The sequence below is a fragment of the Puma concolor genome, chromosome A1 (genome assembly GCF_028749965.1).
Source record: "Puma concolor isolate L17-30 chromosome A1, mPumCon1.1.hap2, whole genome shotgun sequence".
NCBI classification, from domain to species: Eukaryota; Metazoa; Chordata; class Mammalia; order Carnivora; family Felidae; genus Puma; species Puma concolor.
Window position 1 is genome coordinate 146,081,024 of NC_141667.1, and position 23,174 is coordinate 146,104,197.

General features: G+C 38.8%; 1 protein-coding gene across 4 annotated transcripts in view; it reads right to left on the bottom strand.

Moving 5' to 3' along the window:
- The window catches only part of COMMD10 (COMM domain containing 10), a 219,471-nt gene that overhangs the window by 1,389 nt on the left and 194,908 nt on the right, over positions 1-23,174 (bottom strand). For all 4 annotated transcript variants that reach the window (XM_025924332.2, XM_086705797.1, XM_086705783.1 and 1 more), the window contains exon 6: positions 328-387. In XM_025924332.2, the coding sequence (XP_025780117.1) occupies positions 328-387 (60 nt within the window). The remainder of the gene's footprint in view (positions 1-327; positions 388-23,174) is intronic.

A 23,174-nucleotide genomic window follows, 5' to 3' on the forward strand; every position in this document is an offset into this window, starting at 1 on the left:
TTTTTCCTTGGGCCCAGAATTAAAATATTTAATGTTAAATTATAAAGTGCCAGTGTGGCTAGGTACCACATAGTTCATTCCTTAATGCTTTACGTTAAAGTAATAATCCTATTGCCTTAATTAAAACCATTTCCACTTTCTTCCTGATTTAGGCTGTCAGATTCTCTCCATCTCCGCAAAGCTTCCTGCTGTGAAACATAAGGTGTTTACAAGGGATGTTTAAAGAACTTAGCGCCATAATAGGACATTTAAAAATAAGGATTCATAAAAATGAAGGAAACATTATGCAAAACCCCACACAGCAGAAATTATTTGAAAAATACAGACCTTGTTATAGAAATCAAACAACTCCTGGTGACTGAATTCCACAAGAACTTTCTCCACGCTCTGCAAGGAAGAACAAGAAGAAAGAATTCAGTTGTACGCAATTTGCATTGCATGTTTTTTTTCTTTCTCTCTCTGGCTGGCCCCAGAAGATGCCCTATTATTCTCTGAGTGGTTTAAAAAAAAACAAAACAAAACACTCACCTGCTCTACTCAACCCCACCGTTCCTAGAACTCACAGCTGCACTTAATAATGCTCCACTTTTAGCAAAAGGTTTCAACTCTAGAGGGACATCTGTTCTTTAAAGTTGACTCCACAGAGGTTAATAAAATATAAGCCGGCAAGAGAATAATTTCATTATCTTTTTTTTTTTTTCTAGACCGAGATACATGAGATTGTATTTCATTTTTCTCAGCAGTCCATTTGAAATCGAGTAAATACCATCACACAAAGACATTGGAGGCGGCACGTCTGATTGAACTCATCTAGGCATTAACGCCTCCCATCAGCACAGCTGCTGCCTCTACGCATTAATCTAGCAGTTATGATCTTAACATGCTGAGATGGTTACCTTTCCTAATGTACGGACTCAGCAAAAGTTCGCAATTAACATGACAGTTTCAAAGCGGAGACCGAAACACGCTCCTTCCTTTTGCTCCAGACGTGACGGGGAACCTTCCTGGGTGCTGTGGGCACCAAGGAATACTGTGCACGTACGTGTGATGGTGCAGCAAAGCGCAGCGGTAATCCAGCCCAGCCCAACCTACTTTTGGTTCGTTTTGTAAACTGAGGCATCACTTTGAGTAGTTTCTGAAGATTGGCTAAACATGTCTTTATTTTTATTTGTTTTTAATTTAAATTCAAGTTAGTTAACAAACAGTGTAGTCTTGGTTTCAGGAGCAGAACCCAGTGATTCCTCTCTTACATATGACACCCCGTGCTCATCGCAAAAAGTGCCCTTTTAATGCCCATCACGCATTTAGCTCATCCCCCACCTCCTCTGCAACAACCCTTTGTTTGTTCTCTGTACTTAAGAGTCTCTTATGATTTGTCTCTTTACTCAAGGTGGCTTTGGGAAGTGAAAGTTAATAAGGAGAGAAAGCCAAGAACGTGCTACCCGCTCTGACCAGACTGGCACCAGGGAAGGCACCTAGGTGGCTCAGTTAGCTAAGTGACTGACTTCAGCTCAGGTCTTGATCTCACTGTTCAAGGGTTTGAGCCCTGTGTCGGGCTCTATGCTGACAGCTTGGAGCCTGGAGCCTGCTTCAGATTCTATGTCTCCCTCTCTCTCTCTGCCCCTCCCTGCTCGTGCTCTTTCTCTCTCTCTCTCTCTCTCAAAAACAAATAACATTAAAAAAAAAAAAAAAACCCAAAAGCAGGCACCAGGAACTGAAGAACTGGACAAATGTTGAAAACGACATTAATTCGTGTACTTAATCGCTTGTGATCATTTCCAACATTCTCTTAATTCTACTTCTCAGTTTCTATGGCTACTTTTTTTCCCTTTGTTTTATCTGTTGGGTTTTTTTTCCTGATTTCTTTTTTTTAAGTTTATTTACTTATTTATTTATTTCGAAAGAGACAGAGACAGCACAAGCAGGGTAGGGGCAGAGAGAAGGAGAGAAAGAGAATCCCAAGCAGGCTCTGTGCTGCCAGCGCAGAACCTGATGCAGGGCTCAAGCTCGCAAACCATGAGACCATGATCTGAGCCAAAACCAAGAGTCAGAGGCTCAACCAAGTGAGCCACCAAGGCATCCCGGTTTTAAGGATTTCCATTTCTGTTGACAAAGCCAGCATTTTCAAAACAAGTTCACTCCAGCACACCCCAGGAGAGTCGATGGGGCTATCTTCAGATACGGCATTTCCTTTTTCAAAAAAGCCAAGGCACCGGGGCACCTGGGTGGCTCAGTCGGTTGAGCATCCGACTTCAGCTCAGGTCACGATCTCGAGGTCCGTGAGTTCGAGCCCCACGTCCGTGAGTTCGAGCCCCACGTCAGGCTCTGGGCTGATAGCTCAGAGCCTGGAGCCTGCTTCTGATTCTGTGTCTCCCTCTCTCTCTGCCCCTCCCCCGTTCATGCTCTGTCTCTCTCTGTCCCAAAAATAAATAAACGTTGAAAAAAAAAATTAAAAAAAAAAAAAAAAAGTAGTAGGCTAACTGCCACACATCATTCAATCCCAAAGGTTGAGATCAGCATTATCTAGCAGTGCTGTATTTCTTTCCAGCAGTTAAAGGGAGAGGGCAGGCCTCAGTTTACCCTATGAAAATCAAGGCAAGTTCATTACTCTCTCCACAATCCAAATGTTAGGAGGGACTGAAGACTGAATTAGTATGTGAACAAATGATTTGCTGTATGGATACTTACAGGTAGTGGTCAAGCTAGGTTCTTGTTTCCTGAACTTTGCTTTGTTTCAAGGTAGTGTTTTTCTAAAATGTTACACTGAGGAAAGGGAAGGAAGGCAACTTTGAAAACATACTTCTTGAAATAACAATAGCTAAAATGATGTGTGTACATACACACACACATGTGAGTATGTGTATGTATGTATACATATATGTATACATTGGGAGAGATATGTATATATTGTCTTGGTTTATTGAAATACTTAGCCCCAAGAAGGGAAAATGCTGATACCTGAGATAAAATATGCAAAGAACTTACACTGATGTCTGGTAGGTATAATCACTGGTAGCCATTATCATTATCATTTCCCATTTAACCTGCAATGATTTAGGGAAGACCAGGAGAATTCTGGAGAATACAGGAATGGTTTTAAGTGTTGCATATCTATGTGTATAGAGATTATCCTTAGAATTTGAGAAGCTATGTTTACCCAAGGGGTGGCCAAGGGCAGTTGTTTTAGGGGGGTCATGATGGAATTTAGTTGTGTAGGACAAAAAGGAAAGGGGAGCTGGCGAAAACTCAACTCCATAATGTCATGCTCTGACATGAACTTCATGGAGTCCAAGAATTCTAAATTCAAATCTTTCCTTCTGGGACATTACTGAAGGTATATTATCACAAAAAGAGCATAGGTCGCATCTATTTAATAGTTTGAGAGCTTTATTTATGACATTAAATTTCGGTATATGGCCCATGGCCTCCATTTTTACTCATGCTTTAGGTCCCTAACACATTAGGAACAGGTGTGGTCAAATCATTCCTTGGACTGTGACATTTTTCAGAGGTAAACACACTCTGAGCTTTATTTGAGAATGTAATTAGAAAGTCACAAATGTGCTTTATCAAACCACAATCAACTCTCTATCTGCACTGCTCATTCTGCAGAGAATGTATGGAAGATTCTTTTCCCTAAGGAAGCATGTTTTCAAACAACTCCTCTTTAGTTTCATGTCTGGTCACAAATCAGTGGCAGTCCAGACCCAACAAAAATGTAAGAAATGCATTAAGTTAAATGTCAGTCCAATTATTGGTATTTCAGGGGTGCTTGTGCTTGGATTGTCTAGCTCTGTAAACACTCCAAGACTTCGACTCAACTCATGGTTCATTAATATCTTTGTTAAGGCAAGAAGAGAAAATGAAACTGAAATTCAAAAATGCCATCTCAGCTATCAGTAGCAATTCTAACAATAGGCTTTCAGAAGGACTATGTAGAAAATCCTGGCTACTGTAGTTTTATAGGCTGTATTTGACAATGGGTTTAAATATCCATGTGCTTCCTGTCTATCACTGTCAATAGATAATGAGACTTGACTATTTGGTCCTATTTTTTTTTTTCCCCTAAAGAGTCAGAAAGATAGTCTGGATAATAAAAAGTAGCCTGTTATGTCATAGTAAATAAGAAGAGAAATATCTTTGTGACATAAAACTACAGTGGCAAAAATCACAATGCACTGTCATCTTGTCAATCATATACGGTAAGTATTTTAAACTTGAACTACATACCTCTAAATCACACATGTGTATTTTTCATATGTGTGCATATATATACACATCTTTAGATAGTACTGTGCCTCACTTTTTACATAGTCAAATGTTTAGGAAAAAGTTTATGAGAACATTATATCCCCATTCTTCCAGTAATTAGATACAAAAGATATTTACATATAAGGCAAACTATATTTTAAGTTAAAAGAATTAAAAAAATGATAATTCTAACAGAGAGTTTATACTGTCTTCCAGAGGAATATAATAACTAGGTAAGTACTAAAAATTATTTCTGGAAGGGCTTTTCATTGCTTGTGTGTTTAACAGGCCTATCAATGGATACTGCTATTATCCAGGATAGCTCATGGGTAACATTTACTAGATTTGATGGAAAAAAAAAAAGAAGTAAATTCAGACATAAAGGAAGAAAATGACAGTAATACAATAATAGTAGGGGACTTTAGCAACCCACTTACTTCGATGGATAGATCATCTAGACAGAAAATCAATAAGAAACAGTGGCCTTAAACAACACATTACGTCAGATGGACTTAACTGAGATATAAAACATTCTACCCAAAAACAGAATACATGTTCTTCTGAAGTGCACATGGAACATACTGTAGGAAAGGTTACATGTTAGGTCACAAAACAAGTCTTAATAAATTTAAGAAGACTGAAATCATATCAAGCATCTTTTCATACCGTAATGGTATGAAAATAAAATCAATGACAAGAAGAGAACTGGAAAAACCACAAACATGTGGAGGCTAAACAACATGATAATAAACAAACAATGAGACAACAGAGAAAGAATAAATAAATACCATGAGACAAATAAAGATGCGAACACAACAGTTCAAAATCTATGGGACACAAGAAAAGTACTTTAAGAGGGAAATTTATGGCAATACATACCCATCCTAAGAAACAAGAAAAAATTTAAGACAAACAATCTAAGCTTACACCTAAAGGAACTAGAAAGAGAACAAGCAAAACCCAAAGTTAGTAGAAGGAAGAAAATAATAAATATCAAAGTGGAAATACATGAAATAGAGACAAAAAAAAAAAATCAATGAAACTAAGAGCTAGTTCTTTGAAAAGACAAACAAAATTGTTAAACTTTTAGCCAGACTCCTCAAGAAAAAAAAAAGAGAGGGCCCAAATAAATAAAATCAGAAAGGAAAGGGGAGAAATTACAACCAATTCTTCAGAAATACACAAGATCATAAGACACTACTACAAACCATTATATGCCAAAAAATGGGATAACCTAGAACAAATGGGTAAATTCCTAGAAACATACAATCTTCCAAGACTCAGTCCAGAAGAAATAGAAAATGTTGATTCATGACTAGTATTGAAATTCAATCAGTAAAAAAATAAACAAAACAAAAAAACCTCCCTAGAAACAAAAGTCCAGGACCTGATAGCTTCACAGGTGAATTCTACCAAATATTTAAAGAAGAGTTAATACCTACCCTTCTGAAACTATTCCAAGAAAAGGAAGAAGGAATGCTTCCAGACAATGCTTCTGTGAGGCCAGCATTACCCACATACTAAAATCAGACAAAGCCACCATAAAAAAAGAACACTACAGGCCATTATCCCTGAGGAACATTGATACAAAAATCCTCAACAACATATTAGCAACTGATTTTAACCATACATTAAAAGGATCACACGCCATGGTCAGGTAGAACTTATTCCCAGAATGCAAAGATGGTTGAACATCACCAATTAATCAGTGTGGTACACCACACTAACAAAAAATGATAAAAATCATATGATCATCAATAGGTGCAGGAGATGTATTAGATAAAATTCAACATATATGTATGATAAAAAGTCCCAACAGAGTGGATACAGAGGGAATGTACCTATGAAAGACCCAGAGTAAACATCTTACTCAGTGGTGAAAAGCTGATAGCTTTTCCTGTTAAGATCAGTAAGAGCCAAGGATGCCACTCTAGCCACTTTTATTCAACACAGTATTAGAAGTTCTAGCCAAAGTATTTGTACAAGAAAAAGGAATAAAAAGCATCCAAATTGAAAAAGAAGATGTAAAACTGTCACTATTAGCAGATGACATGATACTAAATATATAGAACCTTAATAAAAGACTCCACCAAAAAACTATTAGAGCTAATAAATTCAATAAAGTTGAAGGATACAAAATTAACATATATAAGTCTGTATATACAATATGCATAAATGTAATTATATAACTTACATAATATATATAAATTGTAATCTATACAATTACAACAAAATATCAGAGGGGCACCTCGGTGGCTCAGTTGGTTAAGCATCCAACTTTGGCACAGGACATGATCTCAGTTTGTGAGTTCAAGCCCTGCATTGGGCCCTGTGCGGACAGCTCAGAGCCTGGGGCCTACTTCAGATTCTGTGGCTCTCTCTCTCTCTCTCTCTGCCCCTCCCCTGCTTGTGCTCTATCACTCTCAACAATAAATAGTAATAAAAAAAATAATACAACAAAATAACAGAAAGAGAAATTTAAAAAACAATACTATTCACAATTGCTTCAAAAGGAATAAAATACCTAGTAATAAATCTAATCAAGGAGGTAAAAGAGCTGTACTCTAAGAACTACAACACATTGATGAAAGAAATTGGAAATGACACAAATAAATGTAAAGATGTTCTTGCTCATGGATTGGAAGAAATAACATCATTGAAATGTTATTACCCAAAGTGATCTGCAGGTTCAATGCAATTCCTATCAAAATATCAATGGCACCTTTCACAGAAACAGAACAAACAATCCTAAAATTTGTATGGAACCAAAAAAGACACCAAATAACTTAAAGCAATCTTGAATAAGAAGAATGGAACTAGAGGTATCACAATCCCAGATATCAAGATATAGTACAAAGCTGTAGTCATCAACCCAGCATGGCAGTGGCACGTAAGTAGACACATACATAAACAGAACAGAACGGAGAGGCCAGAAATACTATGCTTGTACAGTCAATTAGTTTTCAAAAAAGGAGTCAAGGGCATACAACAGAGGAAAGACAGTCTCTTCAATAAATGGTGTTGGGGAACCAGGACAACTTCATGTTAAAGAATAAAACTGGACCACCTTCTTACACCATATACAAAAATAAACTCCAAACAGACTAAAGACTTAAATATTAAGACTGAAAACCATAAAACTACCAGGAGAAAACACAGTCAGTAAGCTCTTAGAAATCAGTCTGAGCATTATTATTTTGGCTCTGTCTCCCCATGCAAGGGCAGGAAGAGCAAAAGTAGGCAAATGGGACCACATCAAACTACAAAGATTTTGTACGGTCAAGGAAACCATCAACAACAACAACAAAAAGCAAGCTACTGAGTGAGAGAAGATACTGCAAATGATATAACTGACAAGGGGTTAATAACCAAAACATATAAAAAAACTCACACAACCACCAGCAAAACCCCAAACATTATGATTAAAAAATGGGCAGAGGAACAGAGTAGACATTTCTCCAGATGGCCTACACCCGCATGAAAAGATGCTCAACATCACTAGTCATCAGGGAAATGCAAATCAAAACCACAACGAAATACCACCTCACGACTTGTCAGAATGGCCATTAACAAAAAGACAAGAAACAACAAGTGTTGGTGAGGATGAGGAGGAAAGGGAACCCTCATGCACTGTTGGTGGAAATATAAATTGGTGCAGCCGCAACAGAAAACAGTATGAAGTTTCCTCAAAAAATTAAAAATAGACCCACCATTTGCTATGGTCTAGTAAATCCAATTCTGGATGTTTATGGAAACAAACAAACAAACAAACAAACAGACAAAAAACCAACCCAACAAAAAACAAATCACCAATCTGAAGAAATACATTCATACCTATGTTCACTGAACATTATTTATAATAGCCAAGATATGGAAGCAACCTAAATATCCATCAACAGATGAATGGAGAAGATATGGTGTATATATATTCACCAGGGAATATTACTCATAAAAAACAATGAAATCTTGCCTTTTTTGAAAACATGGATGGGCCTAGAGGGTATTATGTTAAGTGAAATAAGACAGAAAGACAGAACAGAAAGACAAATAGTATGTAATTTCACTTATAAGTGGAAAATAAAAACTAAAACAAACGAACAAACAGAACAGAAAGAGACTCATAGATACAGAGGACAATCTGGTGATCGCCAGTGGGCAGAGCAGGGAGGGGTAGGTGAAACAGGGAAAGGGGATTAAAAGGTACAAAAAACTTTCATTTATAAAATAAGTAAGACATAGGAATACTATGTACAGCATAGGGAATATAATTAATAATAGGTACTAATTATGTATGGAAACAGATGGTAGCTCGATTTATCATGGTGATCACTTTGTAATGTACAAAAAGGGGATCACTAATGTTGTATAACTGAAACTATAGTCGACCCTTGATCAACATGGGGGTTAGGGATGCTGGCCCCCCATGTAGTGGAAAATCCATATGTAACATTTGACTCTGTCAAAACTTAACTACTAATAGCCCACTGTTGGCCGGAAGTTCATTAATGTATATTCTGTAAGTTACATGAGCTATATACTGCTTTTACTTTATATACTATATGTATGTACCATAAAGTAAGCTACAAAAAAGGAAACGTTAAGGAAATCACAAGGAAGAGAAAACACATTTACAGTGCTATACTATATTTAAGAAGAAAAATCTATACATAAGTGGACCGGCACAGTTCAAACTCATATTGTTCAAGGGTTAACTATAATATAGTATTGCACATCAACTATATTTTAAGAAAAAGAAAAGAAAAAGAAAATTCACCCTAGGGCTTTAGCTGTAATGGGTAACTCCCAGGAAAACTCTTCATAGAGATGGACCACATACGTCCCACAAAAATTGTTTGGTTGTATGTTTTTATATCATTCCCTTTTCCTGTTAATATGGATAACATTTAATTCCATAAATGTAATTTTATCTATCTATCTATCTATCTATCTATCTATCTATTTATTTATTTATTTTGAGGGAGAGAGAGACAGACAGAAAGAGTACACATGAGCAGGGGAGAGGGGCAGAGGGAGAGAGAAAATTCCAAGCAGGCTCCATACTCAGTGTGGCTGGACACTGGGCTCAATTCCACGACCCTGGGATCAAGATCCAAGCCAAAACCAAGAGTTGGATCCTCAACTGACTGAGCCACCCAGACGCCCCATAAATGTGATTTTAAATAGAAAGCATTGCAGTTGTTTTTCTCACACAAATAAAGAACAGGCTCATGTGGTTATATACATTCTCAAAGTCCTGACACTGGTAACATTTCAAAACACTTTCACCTACATTAGCTCGCATTAACTTTAAAATAGTCCAAGGAGGTGGGCATGTCATACAATATGACCCTTTAACAGATGAGGGCACAGAGGCACACTGTGGTAAGAAAGCCACCTAAGGAAAACAACCATGTAACAATGGGCAATGAACTAGAAGAGTCAGAGCTGGAAATTAAGGCCTATTCAGGACTGTTTCTTAATGTGACACAAAATACAGAGAACAGTATCAATAGGTAAATGTCACTAGGAAAAAAAGGGAAGTAATTTATGATAGCCAACTAGGTCAAGATATTATTATACATTCCCTTCCACATAAATGAAGAATTTTTCAAACATAAAAGTGAAGTCGGTAAATAAGATAGTTGTGTGTGTGTGTGTGTGTGTGTGTGTGTGTGTGTGTGTGTGTGTGTGTTAGTTTGCTTTGTTGCTACAGTTTGGTTGGGAGGAGAGAGGGTGGGTGATTTGTATGGAGTCATCCACACTACTGAATGGTCCCTTTTTTGAGACAAAAGTATCAGTACTCAAGATGTTTTGGAGGCTATTGTAAAAAAATTTTTCTTAATGTTTACTTATTTTTGAGAGAGACAAAAACAGAATGTGAGTGGGTTAGGGGCAGAGAGAGAGGGAGACACAGAAGTAGAAGTAGGCTCCAGGCTCTGAGCTGTCAACACAGAGCCCAATGAGGGTCTCAAACTCACGAGCTGTGAGATCATGACCTGAGCCAAAGTCGGATGCTCAACCGACTGAGCCACCCAGGCGCCCCTTTGCAGGCTATTATAAATGATACTTGCTCATGTGACAAAAAAGCAGAATAACGTTTTTCTTATTCTACACAATCCTCCTAGATCTTTTTTTTTTAATGTTTATTTATTTTGAGAGGGAGCACGTGCATGCATCAGTGGTGGAAAGGCAGAGAGAGAGGGGAAGAGAGAATCCCAAGCAGGCTCCGCACTGCCAGCCCAGAGCCTGATAAAGGGCTCAATCTCATGACCATGAGATCATGACCTGACCCAAAATCTAGAGTCAGACACTTAACCAACTGAGCCACCCAAGCACCCCTCGGATCCAACTTTCTGGTTTTATTTCCCACAAGGCCCTCTCGCCACCACCCTCCACCCCTGCCCACCAAAAGACCTCTGTGCTCTAAGCAAACTATTGCACTCATTCTCTCCCCGATATCCTACACTTTCCTGCCAGTTTTTATTCATGTGGTCTCCTCCTTTCAGATGGACTATACTTCTAAATGGTAAGTCAAGAGAAAAAAGCTAAAAGAAAATACATGCAAACTTCTCCGTAATCTTGGCATATATAGAGACTCCTTTAAAAAGACATGAAGATATGTGTTAGTTCACAAGTAAGCTGTGAGCAGATATACCAACTCTAAAGGAAATGACTAATAAATGAAAATATATTAAAATCTAAAACTTCCATTCATCAGGACACATCAAAAGACTAAAAGGTAAGCCACAGAGACTCAATCAAGAATATACAAAAATTACTACAAATTAATGAAAAAAGAGGCAAAACGCCATTGAAAAGTGGACAAGAACATGTACCCAATCATTGCGCTGTACATCCAAAACTAACACAGAGTTGTGTCAATTATACCTCATTAAGGCAAAAAAGAAAGCCACCTGGGTGGCAGTGTTAGGCTGCAGTGAAGAAACTATCAGTTCTAGGCACTACATATACATTTACATAATGAGCCACAGAGACAAACTATCATGATGCCAGATGAGATTCTTAAAAGGGACTCCAGCTAATGTGCTGCCCTGGAAACCTGGCTCTGGGGGGGAATACAAGTGGGAAAGAAACTAACAATTACAGACAGTCCTCCTCTTGGTAGGTTTCCCGGAAGTTTCCCTGCAGAGAGGGGTACCTCCAGGCTGCTCAAGAGTGCCCTGGCTTGACAGTCTTGCTCTGATTAAAAAAAAACAACAACAAAAACAAAAGAAGACAAGAAAAAAGAAAGAAGAAAAAAAAAAGACAAGAGACTTGAATAGTCACTTCGCAAAAGTTGAAGTCCAAAGAGCCAAAACCACAGTAACACATATTAGTAACCATACTGCTGGAAGGAGTGGAAATCTGTATAATTATTGTGAAAACTTCTTTGGTATAATTTACTAGAGCTGAATATACTCATGCCCCATTACATCCAAATTTACGCCTAAGTATGAGCGTTGTGCTCAATAGAAATGTGCACATTTGGACACCATGAAACAGGTATGAGAACGCTGATAGCACCAATATTCAAAAGAACCAAAAAACGGAAGTAACGAGTTTCTTTCAACAGAAGAATATATAAATCAACTGTAGTACAGCAACAATGCAGACATGAAAATAAACTAGAGCTATGGGGCGCCTGGGTGGCGCAGTCGGTTAAGCATCCGACTTCAGCCAGGTCACGATCTCGCGGTCCGGGAGTTCGAGCCCCGCGTCGGGCTCTGGGCTGATGGCTCAGAGCCTGGACCCTGTTTCTGATTCTGTGTCTCCCTCTCTCTCTGCCCCTCCCCCGTTCATGCTCTGTCTCTCTCTGTCCAAAAAAAATAAATAAACGTTAAAAAAAAATTTAAAAAATTAAAAAAAATTAAAAAAAATAAACTAGAGCTAAATACGACAGCATGCATGACTCTCAAACATAATGTTAAAAGTCAGAGGGAGGCACAGAAGACACATTGATTGGTTTCATTTATGTGGGGATTTAAAAAACAATAGTAAAAAAGGTTTCAGAGACAAACGATTGGGTGGTACAACCACCCAAGCTATAAAGTAACAAAGCAACAAAGATGTTACCAGAAGTATCTGAATAGTGATCACCTCTGGGTGAATGGAGAAAGGAGGTCATAATTGAGGGGAGGCCATTCTGACGTAATGGCAATAATGTATATATTTCTCGATCTTGGTGGTGGGTAAAAGGTGCTTTTTTTTTTCTTATGACAAATCACTGTACTCTTTTTCTGTATGTGTGCTATATTTTCCCAGTTAAAAAAAAAAAAGAATGGCATTGCTAGGTGTAAAATTCATTCATTCATTCTTACTCAACAAATACGAATTAAAAGCCTACAAGGGTTGTTCTAGGCACTACATACACATTTACATATTGAGCGACAGAGACAAAAATGTCCCACTTTCTAGTTGATGAAGACAGAAAACAAGATTTGTGATAATAATAACGGTAACAATCCATATACATACATGTAGAAATGTCTGTTGGTGTTAAGTGCTAGGAAGAAAAAGCAAGGATAGAGAATGTGTGTTTGGAGGTAGGAGGAGATTCAGTGGTAGATGGTCAGAAAAGGTCTCACTGAAATGGTGACATGTGAGTTCAGATTTAAAAGAAGTGAGGAAGAAAAAAGACAATTCACAGAATGGAAGAAAATACTGCAAATCACTATCTAATAAGAGTCTAATACCAAGAATATATAAAGAACTCTTATAATTCAACAACAAAAAGACAAGCCCAATTAAAAAAAATTTTTTTAATGTTTGTTTATTTTTGAGAGAGAGACAGAGACAGAGTGCAAGTGGGAGAGGGGCAGAGAGAGAGGGAGAGACAGAATCTGAAGCAGATTCCAGGCTCTAAGCTCTCAGCACAGAGCCTGACGTGGGGCTCAAACCCACAAACCCAGAGATCATGACCTGAGCTGAAGTCGGATGCTTAATTGAGTGACCCAGGCACCCCAAGCCCAATTTTAAAAAGGCAAAGGTGGGGTGCCTGGGTGGTGCAGTCGGTTAAGCGTCCGACTTCAGCCAGGTCACGATCTTGCGGTCCAGGAGTTCGAGCCCTGCGTCGGGCTCTGGGCTGATGGCTCGGAGCTTGGAGCCTGTTTCCGATTCTGTGTCTCCCTCTCTCTCTGCCCCTCCCCCGTTCATGCTCTGTCTCTCTCTGTCTCAAAAATAAATAAAAAACGTTGAAAAAAAAATTTAAAAAAATAAAAAAATAAAAAAGGCAAAGGACTAGAACAGACATTTCTTCAAAAAAGATATGCAAATGGTTAAGTAAGCACATGAAAAGATATTCGACATCCTAAGTCATTACGGAAATGCAAATCAAAACTGCAATGAGACAGCTCTTCACACTTAGTAAGAAGGATATACGGTAAAACCTTGGATTGGGAGTAACTTGTCCTGTGAGTGTTCCACAAGACAAGCAAACATGTCTGATAAATTTTTTAATTTGATAAATGATTGACGTCTCACAATACAAGTAGTATGTGACGCTGAATGTCACATGATCACAGCTGAGCCAACGGTTTTTGAAATTCGCTTTGATATGAGCACTATGGATTACAACCATGTTTCCGAAATGCACTGTGCTCGCAAACCAAGGTTTTACTGTTATTTTTTTTAAATGGGGAGGGGGGGTGGAGAACAAGTGTTGGTGAGGACATAGGGAAATTGGAATCCACATACATTGCTAGTGAGAATATAGAATGGTGCGGCAGCTGTGGAAAGCACTGGCCATTCCTGAAAAAGTTAAAGAAACAATTTCCATATGACCCAGCAATTCCACTCCTGGGCATCCACCTGAAAGGAATGAAAAGAGGAATTCAAACAGATACTTGTGCACCAATGTTTCCGGTATCTTTTCAACAGTAATTTAAGGTAATATGTTGACCTAATGACAGTTAAGATTTCGATGAAAAAATAGGAGTGGAGGTAAGACCATAAGGAACATAGAGACATTACTCAGAGTAGTACATTCTGTTCATGTTTACTCCTCCATTGACCATCAGTTTAGGCCCTGTTGTGGGCTGAGTTGTGTCTCACCCCAATTCACATTGAAATCCTAACCCCCAGTAACTCAAAATGTAATTGTACATAGTGTTAGTGTCTTACAGAGGTAATTAAAGTAAAATGAGGTCATGTGGTTGGGAGCCCAGTCCAACATGACTGGTATCCTTGTAAGAACAGGAAATTAGGACCCAGACACACACACAGAGGGACAACCATGTGAAGACACTGGGGGAAGATGCCATCTACCAGCCAAAGATACGGGCCTTAGAAGAAACCAATCCTAATGACATGGTGACCTCAAAACTTCTCATCTCCAGGCTGTGAGTACATAAATTTGTTTTTTAAGCTACCCAGTCAGATGTACTCTGTTATGGAGGTCCTACCAAACTAAGATAAGCCCCAACACCTCTTTGGGGATGGACAGAAGAGAAGATCTGTCCTTTAAGAACAATGGAAAGCCACTGGCGAGTTTTAAGTATAAAAATTATATGATTACATCTACATATTAACAAGTGCCCTTGGCTTCTATTCCCCTCACTCCCCTGCCTTGGCTTTCCTTTTCTTTTTTCATTTTTTAAAGTTTGTTTGTTTGTTTATCTATGGGGGGGGGAGGGAGGCAGCGAGAAGATTTGAAGAAGGAGATAGAGAGAAAGAGAATCCCAAGTAGGCTCTGCACTGTCAGTGCAGAACCCAATGCGGGGCTTGAACTCACAAGCTGTGGGACCATGACCTGAGCCAAAAACAAGAGTTGGACGCTTAACTGACTGAGTCACTCAGGCGCTCCATGGCTTTTATTTCTAAATGGAGTTGGCCAAACTCGATGTGAGAAACCAATGAGGAGGCTACTGCGTTAGTCCCGGCAAAAGACAGTAATTTGATCTAATGTGATGGCAATGGTGATAAAGAAAAGTAGAAAAACTTGAGATGTGGATTAGAGGTAGAAGAGACAGTACTTGGTGACAGATTTGAACGGAGGTGTGTGTGTGAAGGAACAATAGTCAGAATGACTCTCAGGTTTCTGGCAAGAGAAAGTGGACAGAGGCAGTGGAGATAAGGAAACTCTAGAGAAGATCTGAAGAAGGAGAGCATCAAAGGGGCAGTTTAGGACACAATTAGCTTGATATGTCTGTGAGACTTCCCTGAAAATAAATGAAATAAGTCTACGAAGCCAAAAAAGAGACTTAGGTAAGAGACGTACATTTGATATTTCCATATTATATATTGATATTTAAAACTGCAAGACTGCAGGATGCCCAGCTGGCTTAGTTGGTAAAGTGTGTGACTCTGGATCTCAGGGTTGTGACTTCAAGCCCTATGCTGGGCATGAAGCCTACTTAAAAAACAAAACAAAAAACCCCAGCAAGAGTAGATGTGACCGCCCAAGATAAGAATGCTGTATGAGAAGAGAGGCAAGCCTGGGGCAGAAATCTATGGAATTGCAACATTTAGGGTAGGTGGATGTTCCAGAAACAGTAAGTACCAACAGGTCCACAAATGTGTTCTGCGTGGTATGTGGAAATGTATGGTGGGCATACATTTATTATTACATGGATTATTATGTGGATCAAAATAATTTAGTGAGTTAGTATACAGGCAATAAAACTGGGCAGCTTATTTTTAAATATGCCTTCAATATTGCATTTTCCAGTAAAACCCATTAAAGTCACTAATATTGTTAAGTAAACACACACAGACTAGAAGATTTACTCTCTTTCTTCCGCCTTATACATATAAGATTACAGCCAAGAACCCACTTAGGAAATTCATTACTTATGTTGCCTAAGCTGGTCTCCTGCATTAAAACTGAACTTAGACTTTCTGCGTCCTATCTGAAAAACACCACAAAGTGAAAATCGAAGTGCAAAGATTAAAATTCTGCCAATTTCTTAAAAGAGAAGAAAAATGTATTTGTTTGCCCATTCCTTTTCATTTTTAATTTGTAATGCTGTCTACAAGTACCTGGGTAATGTTGCACATACCCATTAGCAAAATTCCCATGGAAATATAATGTAGCGAGGCCTTCAGAGAGGTCTAACTTGATGAAAGCTGACAGTAAAAATATCCTCTGCCTTCCCATTAGTTAGGAATTAGGAACACCTATACATTTTCCAAGAGAGAAGTGCATTAGCCTCTGTACAAATTACCCAAGTAAAAATAGCCTCTAAATAATACAGATATAAACTGGATAAAAGCTAAACCACATTTACAGTGCTTAGCTTTTAAACTTAAGTTGGATATCAGAGTTAGAAATGATACAATTAGCTTTTCACCTAGAAAATCAGGAATAAAGAATGCCAGGAAAAGAAAAACTACTAATCTCATGTTCTGACTGATCTAAAAATACTTTTCTAGGTATTTCAAGAGGAAGTTTTCTCCTTTTCAGTTACAGAAATGAAGGGCAAAGATAATATATAAGTATTTCAAGTTCTACTGAATGCTCAATGGGTTTATAGCACATAAATCATTAGGCACCATTTATTTAACAAATATATCTACAGATTATGTTCTACATAACTATATACAATATGTTAATTGTGAATATATTCTAGTATCTCTATTATTACTTGTTGACTATCTTCACTATTATTGTTCAAAAAACCCTGGGGTGTAATTTAAGCTCTCACCACCAAAAGAAAAAAAAAAAAACCCATGAAATTCTACTGATACATACAGGCATTAGCCATTTCCGTCACCTGTAATATTCCATCATTCAATAAACATTAGAGAGTGCCAATACAAAGGTAAACAGGAACGTGTATACCCTTGACCAAAGAAAGGTCGTTCTCTAAGCAGGCTGGTTGCCCTTTACAGCTAAGCTCCCAACTACAGGAAGAAGGTACATAGGAGAGAAGGGAGAAAGGGATCCTCTGCCCATCTGTCAGATCCGTGGAATCAATCCTGGCAACCAAAGGGGGTAACAGATGTTACAATGGGCTCTGATTCAGAGGGTGCCAGCTTGAGAAGGGGCAAGCAAAAGCTTGCTGTAGGTGGAGGGAGAGCAAATTTCTACTCTTCTTTGAAGCAGCTTGACTATGTGACCTCCCAAGGTTCTTTTCAGTTCTATGGCTTGACGATGTTGGAAGGTGTACCTGACATAAGCAAATTAAGCTAGTGAGCCAAGAATCACAAAATGGTAGTAAGAAAGAGCTTTGGCAATAACCTAGCTCAACCCTTTTGTTCACTAAATGAGGCAGCAGGACCCACAAAGATGAACTAATACGCAGTATATCATGGTGAGACCAATCGCTGTTCTTTCTGCTTTACTATTATGATAACTCAAGATAAAACTGCACTTTCAAGCTAATTTAAAGAAAACATTTCTCTCCATGAATTTGCACATTTATGTCCCCTGTCTAATTCTACACAGAAATACATAAAAGCTGTTCTGAGAGTACATATTTTGATAAATATGGCTACATAAGGTAATGTTTGTCTTGGTTAAATTAATTAAAAGAAGAAAAAAAAAAAAAAAAGAGGAGCGCCTGGGTGGCTCGGTCGGTTAAGCATCCCACTTGGGCTCAGGTCATGATCTCACAGTTCTTGAGTTCGAGCCCTGCATCGGGCTCTGCACTGACAGCTCAGAGTCTGGAGCCTGCTTCAGATTCTGTGTCTCCCTCTCTCTCTGCCCCACTCCAGCCTGTGCGTGCTCTCTCTCTCTCTCTCTCTCTCTCTCTCCTCTCTTTCTCCCTCTCTCCTCTCTCTCTCAAAAATAAACTTAAAAAAAAAAAAAAAACCACTGGGAGTATTTCATAGAAGTTAACACAGCACTCCACCATGCTCAAAATTCTAATTCCAAGCACACAAAAATATGTCAGCCCAATGGATAAAGTACATGAATCAGAGACAGAGGAAGACAAATAATCACTTGCACCTGAATATGGAGCTGATGCCTGTTGCTCCACTGACCCCTGTGATTCCAAAGGCTCTTCATGAAAACTACTGCCCGGTCCAGCAGGCCCCTGACACCTCCTGGGCATGGATGGTCCTGCTGCTGGAGGAGGGTAGTAGGCAAAGTGGAAACCCTGAGCTTTTATCAAGGCTTGATAAAAGTCATAAAAGGACAACTTCAGCAAAGAGATGGAACACAAGTTACAAAAGGCATTTATTTCCTGGGGTTAAGTCAACCAAACTCGAACTTTCCTTTTCGCCATCTTTGAAAAAATGCAGCTTGACAAAGACACTTGTCCATTTAAGAATACAGTCAGTACATACACAACAAAAGCAAATTTCATGCTTGTTAGCGTGGCAGTCAAGACTTCCAAAATCTGGCCCCCAACGCTGCCTACAGCCTCGAGTTCTAGCACCCTCTGAATGCACTGTGCACACCTGCAGTCCTAGCAGGCTTTCCACAATGCCCTTTGAGTCTCTGTTCATGCTGTTCCCTGCGTTCTCTCAGCAGCACTCCCCACAGCTCTTGTGCATGCACGGAGCACACACATGCATTTGTCTAGATCTTTGAGTCCTTTTTTTTTTTTTTTAAGTTTATTTATTTTGAGAGACAGAGACAGAGACAGAGAATGAGGGAGGGCTGAGAGAGAGGGAAACAGAGAATCCCAAGCAGGCTCTGTGCTCAGATGTGGAGATCGAACTCACAAACCATGCGATCATGACCTAAGCCAAAAATCAAGAGCTGGACACTTAACTGATTGAGCCACTCAGGCACCTCCAGATCCTTTAACTCTCAATTCAGTTGACCTAATAGCTCCTTGTGCATGTCAGTTACTGCCCTTCCCTAATACACTGTATGGAATTGCCTACCTTTGTACTATAGATGGGAGGAACTTCAAGGGCAGGGCTATAGTTTCTTTATTGTAGACCAATAGCCTAGCTTGGGATTGATCACCAGTACCTGGTATCACAGATGTTTATTGAGCTCAATTTTAAGAAAAGGTAGCTGTAAATTAAAAAAAAAAAAAATTTATTCTTTATTTTTGAGAGAGAGAGACAGAGATACAGAGCATGAGTGGGATAGGGACAGAGAGAGAGAGGGAGACACAGAATCCGAAGCAGGCTTCAGGCTCCAAGCTGTCAGCACAGAGCCTGACACAGGGCTTGAACTCACAACCTGCGGGATCATGACTAGAGCCGAAGTTGGATGCTTAACCGACTGAGCCACCCAGGCGCCCCAGGTAGCTGGTAAATTTAAATTTACTTTTTTCCCCATGGGGGAAAATACTATATAGAGAGTATCAAAATAATTGGATTTTGCCTAAATGATGACAATATTTTCCAATTATACTATAATATTTGCCCTAGTGATGACAGTAGTCTTGTTGGTCTCCTAAGTCTTGTTTATTCAGCATGTATGTGTGCTATAAAGTACAGTAATTTTGCTATTGATTTCCTAGTTAGCTTGAAAAATGGCTTTTCACACTTGAAGGGTCCTGCCTGAGCTGGTGAAATCAGAAGATTTGAGGTTTTGCACATATTTAGCTAAAACCACAAATTTTGGCTGTCAAGAGAACAATAAACCATTTTTAACCAGAAACCTTTATTTAAGAGATAAGTGGTGTCAAAGTGTCCATGCCATATTGTCACAAAATGTTTAATCAGAGGTAACTATTTCAGCTGTGAGGACAGTTAACCTGTTTTCTGTATGGGTCCTTTGCATTCTGGCTAAAATATTACTTCATTCTTGTGTAGACAAACAGTGTGTATGGCAGTCATCTCATGACCACATTTTCTATCCTCTGAAAAATTACAACATTCTGGGCTCCTGGGTGGCTCAGATGGTTAAGCATCTGACTTTGGCTCAGGTCATGATCTCACAGTTCATGGGTTCAAGCCCCATATTCAGCTCTGGGCTAATAGCTCAGAGCCTAGAGCCTGCTTCGGATTCTGTCTCTGTCTCTCTGCCCCTCTCCCCCCTTGCACTCTGTCTCTCTTAAAAAATAAACATTAAAAAAAATTACAATGTGCTATGCATGAGCAGATCACAAACTTGGAGCCAATCACAATGCACCTCTTAGAGTATTCATTAACTGTAATTTATTATGTGTATGCTGATATGTCATTATGATTTTCAGCTCTGGTACTGAAATATTTAGCTATGGTTGCTGAATATAATCAGCAAGATAAGAGGTTTTGAATATGATTACAAGAAGCTCCTTAAATGTAGTGAGAAATTATGTTAAGAGCACTGACAGCTAAAAAAAAAAAAATGGAGCATTTCTCTGTAATAAATATTATAGGTGATGCTATCTTTTTCTGGAAATTACTCTTTATTCTAATTATAAGCACTTATCTGATTACTGAAGCATTATCATTACAGATTTAGAATGGCTGCATTACTTAACTTCTCAAAACATGTGTTAGTATCCCAGTTGAGGGATTCCGGGTAAACTAGACACTAAATTGAAATCATGTTCCCAGTGCGTGGTTTCTAAAGACTATGAGCTCAATGCCCAAATTGGGGTTTCTCCTTTGTTCATAAAATCACTTTATTGTATTCAGAGACAGAAATTTGGATGATGTGTGTGTACTTTCAAGAGCTACCATGCATTCTGCATCCTAAATTAAATAACCTAATATAATTCACAGTGTTAAGAAAAAGGTAATTAAAAACATATGTTGGTTTCATTTTTTTCTGTCTTGTGCCATCACGTCAGTCTTCAAGGAAAAGAAGACGACTATGTGCATCTAAATGAGTATTAATTTCACAATTTAGTTACAATTTATACTTCTTATTGGCTACCTGGAGGCTCTGTTTCTGGAAAATAAACACAAGGGTAAATTCAGCATTTGCTTCATGTTCTGAAGGGCGCTGAATTTATCATGTAACAGGCACCCAGAAAGGCACCGTTTGCAAATCTGCAGCATAATCAGAGGACACCCCTGATTCTATTCTCAACCCTTAGGGATCCTAAGTCCTAGAGACTGGCGGGAACAATAACAAATTTCACCATGGAGTTAAGGCAGTAACTGTCTATTAGAAACTGTTATCTTGTAATCATGTTCCATTACAAATTTTTAACTTGTAATGGTGACAGATGAAGACTGAGCTCATTTTTCCACCCACATTAGTTCCCTGCTAACCTAACTACCTGATTACGATTTGCAGAATCCTCTTGGAATCATGAAATTAACTAACAATGCACAGTCCAAAAATAAAATGGTCCTAATGAGTTATTACTTTTCTATAATCCTGAGTATATCCGGAGCTTGTGAATAAGGGTGCAGTATCTGTTCGTACAGATTAGTTTTTTTAAAAAGTTCATGCTCGGGACTCCTGGCTGGCTCAGTCCGTTGAGCGTCCAACTTTGGCTCAGGTCATGATCTCATGGTTCATAGGTTCGAGCCCCACGTCGGGCTCTGTGCTGACAGCTCAGATCATGGAGCCTGCTTCGGATTCTATGTCTCCCTCTCTCTCTGCCCCTCCTCTGCTCTCACTCTGTCTGTGTCTCTCTCTCTCAAAAATAAACATTACAAAAAATTTAAAAGCTGATGCTCTTTGATCCAGTAAATACTCTTCCAAGAAATCTACTCTAAGAAATAGGAAGGTTGAAAGAAGATTAATTTCAAAGAAATTCATTGCCATTCAATGGAACATTACATAGCCAGTAAAAATTGTATTTACAAAAAAATTTTTTTTAATGTTTATTTTAGAGAGAGAGAGAAAGGGAGACAGAGAGAGCACACGAGCAGGGGAGGCGCAAAGAGAGAGGGAGACACAAAATCCAAAGCAGGCTCCAGGCTCTGAGCTGTCAGCATGGAGTTGGATGCAGGGCTAGAATTCATGAACTGTGAGATCATGACTTGAGCGAAGTCAGACGCTCAACTGACTGAGCCACCCCGGCGACCCCAAAATAGTGTGTTTAAGTGAGGCACTGATATGGGCAAATGTAGACACTATAATTACTACACATTAATGGGGCATACTACTGTGTCTGGCCTTAGCTACTATGAACTCAACACAGAGAATGCTGGCAGACAGTTCACTCTGTGCTACGGTACTTGAGGAAAAGGTGGAACATGGGTTTTATTTTCAATCTAGGGAAAATAATAACATTGGAGAATTTAATATTTTTTTAACTTTATGGAGATATTAATACACCACACAACTTGCCCCTGTAAAGTGTGTAATTTGGTGGTTTTGAGAGTATTCACAGAGTTGTACAACTATAAGCACAATTAATTTTAAAGCATTTTCACCACCTCCAAAGAAACCCCATACCCTTTAGATATTATCCACCCACCCTCCTAACCCTAGTCCTAGGCAACAAGCAATCTGCTCTCTGTGCCTGTATGTTTGCCTATTCTGGAAATGATATAAATTTTAAACAGATCTCTCATGCACACCAATATTTAAGGAATGGTATAAGCAAGTGGAACTTTGTAAACACAAAAGAAATGAGGAATGCCTTGAGAGGTAGAATTAAAAAAAAAAAGAATAAAAAACAACCTAGAAAGTGTTATCATGGACCCTGAGGAAAGAGTTTTAAGAAGGAAAGAATAATTCAAATGTCAAAGGCTCCCAAGAACCAAGTGAGACAAGTATTGGTAAGTTTTTATTTCAGATTAAATGACAAAGAGAAGGTTAGTGACACCAGGGGTTGATAAACTCTAGTCCACAGGCCAAATCTGGCTTGCCATCAGTTTTTGTAAATAAAGGTTTATTGGAACACAGCTCCGCTCACTTGTTTCGGTACTGTCTACGGCTGCTTTTGGGTTACAAGCTTAAAATATTTACTATTTGGCCCTTTGCAGAGCAAAGTCTGCCAACCTCTTGTAGACAAATGTCTCAAATCATTAGTGCTATTAACCAAAAATGACCCAATCATCATCCACATTCCATGGTACAGTCACTGCTGCCAGTTTTAAAGGCCTGGTTGTTTATAGGCAAGGGGACAATTCAGCTGTACTGAAAACAGAGTAATCGCTACTCATCTCAAGGTTGACAACTTCCG